This window comes from Fukomys damarensis, unplaced genomic scaffold, assembly GCF_012274545.1.
Source record: "Fukomys damarensis isolate Sample0158 unplaced genomic scaffold, DMR_v1.0_HiC HiC_scaffold_33, whole genome shotgun sequence".
Classification (NCBI taxonomy): domain Eukaryota; kingdom Metazoa; phylum Chordata; class Mammalia; order Rodentia; family Bathyergidae; genus Fukomys; species Fukomys damarensis.
Genome location: NW_022900945.1, coordinates 24,342,029 through 24,351,326, shown reverse-complemented (window position 1 = coordinate 24,351,326; position 9,298 = coordinate 24,342,029). Strand labels below are relative to the sequence as shown.

At 31.3% G+C, this 9,298-nt stretch overlaps 1 protein-coding gene across 11 annotated transcripts in view; it reads left to right on the top strand.

Moving 5' to 3' along the window:
• The window catches only part of Znf644 (zinc finger protein 644), a 94,030-nt gene extending 87,616 nt beyond the window's left edge, over window positions 1–6,414 (top strand). For all 11 annotated transcript variants that reach the window (XM_010614665.2, XM_010614670.2, XM_010614668.2 and 8 more), the window contains 2 exons: window positions 3,774–3,876; window positions 4,763–6,414. In XM_010614665.2, coding sequence (XP_010612967.1) covers window positions 3,774–3,876; window positions 4,763–4,955 — 296 coding nt within the window. In that variant the 3' untranslated portion in view covers window positions 4,956–6,414. The remainder of the gene's footprint in view (window positions 1–3,773; window positions 3,877–4,762) is intronic.
• The last annotated feature ends 2,884 nt before the right edge of the window (window positions 6,415–9,298 follow it).

The following is a 9,298-nucleotide window of genomic DNA, read 5'->3' as shown; positions in this document are numbered from 1 at the left end:
TCCTTCTGCTTGTGAGGCAGATGGTGGAACCACTGAGCTAAATCCCCAGCCCTGGACATGTTATATTTAATAGCGTAGCAGGACAGTATTCTTTCTTAGAATTTAGTCTGTTGTATTTAACTTTCTTGTTTCTGTTTAACCAAAACAGCTGTTTTACTGAAAAGTATTTTTTTGTACTCACAGCTCATATTCTCCTCACACATATTCCTAGTAGCAGTTTAAATCTTTAAAAAAAAATTAGAGAACTTCACAGATTTTTTAGTTTTCTCTGAAGTGTATCACTTGAATAGTTTCTGCACCCTAAATGGGCAGAAGGTTTGAGTGGAGGAAGTTTTGAGGTTGAGTGGATTCCTTCCTTTCTACAGAAGCAGTTATAGTCAAGAAGAAAACTAAGAAGCTCTAAAACTCAAGTAGTTTTGCATATTTAAAATACTTTGGAAATCAAAACAGATGTGAGGGTTTTTTTTCCTTCAACACTAGTTAGTACAAATAAAACCCAGAATGACTTTGTATAACAGTTGTTTATTTGGTATATTATTCATAGAAACAACTTCTTTTACCTTTGGCTATTTGTCACAAATATTGAGGAGATCCATTTTACTAAAATTGAATATATTAGTGATACATTCTACGTTTAACGTCATAGGAACTCTTGTTTCTACCTCTAAATACAAAATCCATTAAATGAGAATTTTTGTGTAATACATAGGTTTGTACATCATCTTTTTCATTTAATAGCAGATAATTTTGTGTAAATAATATTTTATGTAGAGGACACATATGTCTCCTGTGTACTTGTTAATAGTATGTTAAGTATACTTTTTTTTACAAATTTTTCTAAATGTTTAGGCAGTATTAGAGGTATAGTTAGATATTAGTATTAGAAAAGAAACTTCCTGTTAAGTGGATTCATGTTTCACCTATTAGAAAGAAGATATTTCAGAGAAGCAATTTTAAAGTAATAATGAAGATACTAAAACAACACTGAGACATTTAGGTTTAATTACCAAGAGTCTCAGGTTTTTTATATTTTAACCTTATGGAAAAGATTCTAAAGAATGAGATTTTTTAACCCTGGTGGGAGCCCTAGCTACCAGAAACTGTTGTCACATGCTGGCAGAGTTGTCCTCCTTTCTAACATAATACATTTTTCTGGGGGGAGCAAACTTGGGTTCCTGCGTTTGCAAGGCAGGCGTCAGAACCACTGAGCTAAATCCCCGGCTAACATAATACATTTAGATGTTAATTACTATAAAAACCATGATACTCACCCTTAAAATTTATATTTGATCATTTGTAAAACAGCCTAAATTTAAATTTCTAATCTGCACAGCGTCAAACCTTTAGACAATACTACTTTCCTCTCTATTAAAGAAGTTAAAATATTTTTTTCACTTGAGTAAATATGTCCATTTTCATTGTAAAGTAGTATCACAGCATTTGTAAGTAATGTATATGTTTTATAAATGTTAAAACATTCTTTTGCATACTTCTCACTATCCCATTCTCTTTCAATTTGCTTTATACCCCTAACATTAGCATTCTGTGAACACTGCTTTTAAAAGTTGTTGTATTCTCTCTGCATCTTATAGTAATTTATTTGCATTTTAAAAGGAATTTGAATGCAGTGTGGCACTTTTGACACCCAGCAAGCTAATCAGAGTAAGATTCTACCTGTAATCTCCTTATAAACCAAATGCTTGCTCTGTTTTACATTATAGAAGCAAGGATTGTGTATGGTTTACCTTATAGGTAGAAAAGTAACTGACATCTAATACCATTCACCCCTTGAGTTTCCTGAATTCTATTTTCAGTATGTAAATCACTTAAAATCCACTTAAATTTAAAGTGCTCACTGGAGCAACAAGAAAAAAGAACAAGGTACTTTGTAGTTGTGAAGAACCAAGCTATGTATACACTAGATTGGTTTCTGATTTATATCTAAGATAATGACAAATGTGTGGCTATAGCAACATACTTAAACAAATGGTGCAGAGGGGATAGATAGTTATGTTACCTGTATTAGTAAGATTTCTACTTGGGTACTGGTGGAATGTCAGTGGTTAAGTAACTGGGTTTTTTGCTTTATTTGTACTCCAGAATAATTTGTAGAGTTCTTGTTGTGTACTAGGCTCTTGACTAAGATAACTAGTGAAAACCTTGTACGATTTTTCTATTCCAGATTTTGGTTGTTTAGCTTTGAGTTAGATATTCTTTATTACTTGACTTCCAATATTCTTTATTTATTATATTCTTGTTCTAAAGTTACGCAGAAAAAGACTGGATCCTACATTTTACTTTTCAACAAGCAGGTGACAGCTGATACCGGTGGCTTGAATGAGATTTTTAGCCTTCTTATGGTTTTTAGTTTTCTGTGTGGCATTTCTATTAGCATTGCCACTTGAATACTGTAAGGAACCTTGTTTGCTGGTTTTGTAATGGTAGCATCTATTCTTTTGGAGTCTGTACTTTGAACAACTCATTTCATAGAATCATTGAATAGTCAGTTCCTGTTCTTTCTTACTTAAAATTTTTTCAGGGATTTTCATGTGGCAGAATTAAAAGAAGAAAAGTCATTTGAATAACTTGTTGCATTTGTATGCCTCCCCTTTGGATCCCTAGAAATAAACTCTTACCTTCTCTTCCTGCTAATTGATAAGCAGAACCCTAGATTACTATCTTCTCTTTGTCTAAAGGAATGGTGTAGCTGTATTCAAACAAAGACTTATGAAATGTTATATCTTATTTGCTTCAACATATAAAAATATTTTCCTTTATTAATTGATTTTTTGAGAAGACAATTAAAAGTCAAATGATGGGAAATCTCAAGAGCAGCAGTAAAATTTTGGTTTATTTTGGTATTTTAAAATCTTCTTTTGTCTCTTTTAATCATATTTTTAAAATAAACTGTTGCTGGGCATAGTGGTGCATGTCTGTAATCCCAGCACTCTGGGGGCTGAGCCAAGAGAATTGGGGCGGCAAGTTTGAGGCCAGCCTGGGCTATACAGTGAGTTCAAGGGTGGCCTGAACTACATAGCAAAACCCTATTTCAAAAAAATAAAACAAACAAAAAACAAAATAAAAATTTACTGTTGGAGAAAATATAAAATGAAAAAATGTAGAAATAGCATTAAACATCAGCTCCTGTTATAAACATACATGAGATAATGGATTTATATTTATTTTCTAATAAACACATTTGCATGATTGTACATTTAATAGAAATTAAGTTAAAACATCGAGTTTTTTTTCTTTGAATTGCTATGAAAATTGATTTTTCATTGTGCTTTTTATTATATTATTGATATTCCCTTATAGAGTTTTCAAAGCTTGTGAAACCTACTTAATGGTGTAATCAAATGCAAATTTAATTTAATGACCTTAAATAGAAGGTTATAATTTTCCTGGAAATAAGATTTAACCAGGTGTTAAAATTACGTATGATCAGAGTAAAGATTACCCTTATTGTAATTATTGACCAATTGAGGAGTTTCCAGTTTATTAGATTTTCTCAGTTTAGTTTGGTACAGGAAAGCATTATTTGAAAAAAACAGTACAGGATAATTTTATGCAGATAACATTACTGCTGCTAAAGAATCAGCTACAAGTTTTTTGCATGACTCAAGGAATAGGAAACTTAATGAAAACTTAATTCTAAATTGATGGCAGATGGTCTCACTTCTATATATTTTTGTATGTTTTCTCACCTCTCTATATTTTTGTATGTTGTAAAATACATAAAGAATGTTAAAATTTTCTCTTCCCCCTTTTAGCCTTAGACTGTAAGCAAAAGAAGTCGAGGTCAAGATCTGGAAGCAAGAAGAAAATGTTAACATTACCTCACGGTGCTGACGAGGTTTACATTCTTCGATGCAGGTATATGCCTATTTTGCCCAATTGATCGGTTTCTTCAGACTTTGTTTTGAGACAGTTTATTGAAGATTTTTAATGTGTAACAGAGTGTATTCTCAGTATCAACTTAGAAATGAACTTTTGGAGGCAGGCTTAAAATCTTTAGCTCAAAATATAGTATAGTTTACTTCTAATGATTCAAGCTTTATCTACTAGCCAAGAGACTACATTCTATGATTTATAAAAGTGGCTTTTGTGTGTGTGTGTGGTACTGGGGATTGAACTCAGGACCCTTGGCTTGCCAGGCAGGTACAGTACCACTCCCAGCCCTGTAGTTGCTATGTTTTAATTTGGTTTGGTTTAATTTTTACTGTCTTAAGTTACTGGTTATTAGGGAACATATTTCCTCTCATATACCTCTTTGCAAACATTCACCACAAGAATATGCATAAACACCTTAGTGTAAGAATTCTCAATTGAGGAAGGGTCTTTAGAATGAAAAAAAATTTTTTTTTTTTGGTACCAAGGATTGAACTGAGGACCTTGTGCTTGAGAGGTAGGCAGTGGCACTACTGAGCTAAATTCCTGGCCCTAGAATGAAAATTTTTGGAGTAATAGTTATAAATGGATAAGATGTGGAGACATTGAGATCATTTGGTTAATTTTAACCTAAAAATGTTTCCACCTCTGAAAAAATACTGCAATTTGTTATATCTGTTAATAAACATAGAAATTGAGAGTCTTGATCTGGTTTTAAATCACTTCAACTTTATTTAGAAACTGCCAGACCAGTGCTATATGTAATACTGTATATAGTGCTGTTCATTGCTTATGTTTATGGATTTTATGTGAATTGGTTTTAAGTGGGATTGGTTGTGTTAAGAAAACTGTAATCAACCTTCTTCTGTAGGTTTTGTGGCCTCGTCTTTCGAGGACCATTGTCTGTTCAGGAAGACTGGATTAAGCACTTACAACGACACATTGTAAACGCTAATCTTCCACGGACTGGAGCTGGCATGGTGGAAGTCACGTCACTACTTAAAAAGCCTGCCTCCATTACAGAAACTTCATTTTCTCTACTAATGGCAGAAGCAGCTTCATAGAACCAGGAAAACTTTTAAATAGAAAATTTGAATGGGATGTAAATTTGAAATTCTTTGTCTTTTTTTTTTGTAAGCCACATTAAATTATCCGTTTATAAATACTAAAGCAGGAAAATGGGGAAAAGTGAATTACACTGACATCAGAGCAAATTGAATACTTAAAACAGTAAGTAGTCTATATATTTTACATAGGACAGAAGATGTGTTTTTAAGGTTTACTAAGTTTTGTTAGTTAACAATTCACTTATTAAAAGATCTTACATGTAGACAGCCATTTATAAACTGTTGCACATGGATATGTATAGACAGACTTATTGGAAAAATATGTTTTCTGCAGTGTTACCAGAATCAAGGCTCTGTTTATTCCCCATAAGACTTGCATAGAAAAATAAAATATTATATATTTTGTTTGTATGTATTTAGTGTTTTGTATAATATCAGGAATTGCTAACTAAATTACTCAACTTAGGGCATTAAATATCATGTACTTCATAGTTTGAGACTGTTCACTCAAATAGGGCAGAGTAATATTCTATCTAGATGTGTAAGTGTTTTTTTAAAATCACATGGAACGGTTTTTTTTTATACTAAAAAGTGGAGGGAGATTTGTTTAAACAAGTATTTCTAAAAGAAATATGTACATAGTCCTGGAAATTATTTGTGGTAAGGAAATATTCTTTACTCCAATTGCATTTCTCAGACAATAAAGTGGTGCATCCATGCTACCTCCTACTTTGTCAACAAAGATGCTATTTACCCTTTACATTTTTGTATCATAATAGATTTAAAAAATCTAATGTTCTTTATTGCAAGACATCCTTTTGTTAACAGATTTGTTTCTTTTTAATGTTTTACCTAAAATTTGACATGCTTACAGGACAGGTTTGCCTCTTTATTTAACATTGTAGAAATGTAATTAATAAAAGATACTACACAATTTAGAATAGGCTTTCTCATTTATATTATCTTCCAAATTTGATCAGTTAGCAAAACTTAATACACCAATTAAAATATTTCTACATATGATGAGAATGTTTACAATTTAAATTTTAGAACTTGTTTTGGATGTGGTTATATGTACGAAAATTGTGTAACACTATGCTCATGCTAAGAACCGACATAACGGAATTACTGAAATAAATGTGCTGTGAGGAATGGAAAAATATGGTGCAGGTGTCTTGGTCATGATAAATTGTGATTATTCTTTTAAGTTCTTTCAAAAAACAAATCAGTTCTTTTAATATGAACTTAGATTCCTTTACAAATAACAGTTTTTGTATGCAAGCACCATTTCATTTAATTTCATGTAGTTTGGGTAATATTGTAGTCGAACCAGTGCATCAATCAAGTATGCATTGATACTTTCCCTCATATGTAAATAAACTTAAAAACAATTAAAATATGGAGTATTTTGGTAGAGTATATACATACCTCACTGCCAGTGAAAATTGTTTTCCTATGGTATATCTCCTTACCGGAAAAATCTCTAAATAAAAAAAGACTTAAAGAAAATGATAATGTCTATAATGTGAAGCATTTCTTATTTTTTGGTAGAAACAGTCCATTTGAGGTTGTGTTTCATTGATATAAATTACCAGGTCACTATTCACAGGTTATAGTTTTTCTAGAAGCACCACATTGGTCAACATAATGTATGTGAAAAGATAATTTTTCCCATTCATGATTAACTTTTTTATCCAGGATCTTTTTTTTTTTTTTTTTTTTTTTTCCCTGGTACCAGGGATCAAACTCAGGACCTTGTGCTTACAAGGCAGGTACAACACCACTGAGCTAAATCCCTGGTCCCCTGGACCATGTTCTATGTGAAATTATAAGGTTAGATTAGATGGATCATTCCCAAGCTAGGTCTCTTGATCCCTAGTATTAGATAACAGAAAAGTACTTACATTAGTTTTTTTGTTTTGTTTTTTTTTTCAGTTTTTCAAAAGGCCTGATCAGATTTTTTTTTTTTTTTTTTTTTTTTTTTTTTTATTTATTTTTTTTTTTTTTCTGTTAAATTGCCTGTGCTGGCTTCCACCTCAAATCCTTCTGGCTCAGTCTCCAACTACCTCTGAATAAGGTACACACTGTGTTAACCTGCTCAATTGTTTTTTAATTGGAAGACATAGTACATAGCAAGTAGCACTTAGGCATTAAAAAAAAATTAAAACAATTCCTAGTGGGAAGGCTAGTAATATCTAGAGTCCCTTTCAGCTATAATTCTTTAAGTTTAATTATTTGTCTTATCTAAGCAATTACCATGATACATAAATACAAGAAAAGTTAGTTTGATCACAAGTTTCACAATTGAACCTACATTAAATTTTTCATATATCCAATTATATTTAAAGCAATTATTTATTTTAAATGTAAATCAGTCATCAAAGTAGAACATTTAGAATTAGTGAACTAGAAAATTCATGAAAAGTAAATTTTCATAATTCTTTAGGAAGCAAAATCCATCCTTTATTTGGCAACTAGAAATTTAGTATTGTATTTTCTATTGGTTGCCACTAGGAGAAAATTATAAAATATTACCTCAAGTTCATGATAGCTTTCATGTCAGAATATGGGTTGCTTTATATCAGAATTATTAAATTTTCTCTTAATTTTTTAAATTCTTGATTGAAATATGCAAGTTTCTTTAATTGGCTTTTTAAAAAATCTAGTCAGCAATGTTGATGTATTTTTATAACAATGAGACAAAAAAAACTTTTCCACAACTAGCATTTCCTACTGTGCTTCAGAATATATTAGAATGATGACATAGCTCATATCTGTTTTAGATATTACTTATTTAATTATGAGATGATGATGATGGCTTATTAAATTTATTAAACAAGCTTTTCTTAAGAACACACATGTAGCTTCCTATTAGTCCAAAGGGTAGTTTTGGATTTTTTTGTCCCTAATGAAATGTCTCACATGTTTATAGTCAGCAGCATAGTGCTTGCCTAACATGTATGAGGCCCTGGATTTGTTTCCCAGTACTACACACACACACACACACACACGCACACGAAAAGTGGGAGAAGTCATCTGTGGTATTATCGCTTAAAGACAGCTACTTTTTTGGACGGGGTGGTGGGTATGGCAGAGGATCCAACTCAGGACCTTGTGCTTGTGAGGCAGGTGTGGCACCACTGAGCTAAATCACCAGCCCTAAAGACAGCTACTTTTAAAAGCTTCTTACATTTCTTTCTCTTTTTGTTTCAGTATAGTTATAAGATAGTGTTCACTATAATATATTAATCCTATTATCCCAGGTCAGTTTTAAATTTGAATGCAGTCTTCTATAGACTAACATTTCAATGCTACGTAATTTATTTTTAAACTTGGATGTGACAGAAGCCAATCAACATTAGTAAAATTCCAAATCATGAACTAGAATTCCCTGAAGCAAAAGGTAGGTAACTCTTAGAGCAATGGGAATTTATTTTTCTATTTTGAGGGCCAGCCAAGTTCAGTTCTAGATCTTTCATTAGTAGCTCCTAGTTTCCTAATTTTTTTGGTCCTTTAGGAGGAGATATCTACCACCTTAGTTTTTCTTGATTATCACAAATCACTGAGTACCTTTCATTGCTTAGACAAACATTAGTATTAACAAGTAAAGCTTGTAGAATTGATGCCTCATTGGTTTTAGATTAGGCCAAAAGCCAAGATGAATAAAAAAGTGTATATAATTTAATAAATTGCTGAAGTTTTTGTTACTAAATTTTTAAACAAAAAATACATAAAATTTTCCCACATTCAAAATTTGTCATATGCCCACTAGTTTTGCTTTCTATTTATAGATGTTTTTACATTAAAAAGATAAATCATGTTACATAGAAATTACACTCTTAGCAATAGATCCATGAGCATTTTTGTTCCACTAAATATTCTTAAATATGCTTTTTTTTAAATTAAATTTACTTTTGTTGATACATTAAAAACAGTACATACTCTACATAATAACATGAGATACCATGTAATGTTTCAATGCATATGTTTTCTTTATGGTTAAATATACTTTAAATTTTTGCAGATTTTTCAATCATAGCACAGTTGGTTCATTTTTTGATAGTTTGCATTTTATCTCCTGAATTTTGGCATTTGATGAACATTCTTGTTATAAATTTTGTCCATCCAAAATTATTTTCTTGGAGTAAATTTCTAGTACTAGAATTGGTTAAGTCGAAGAGTTAGATTTTGCTCACAGAGCTGAGGCTTTATATATTTCCAAATTGTTATTCAGAAAGCTTAGGAATAGTACACTTGTACTTGCAGTGTATGAGGCTGACTTAACCTTACACTTGTCCATATATTTTCTCAACAAACAAAACTTTTCTTATTTAATAAAA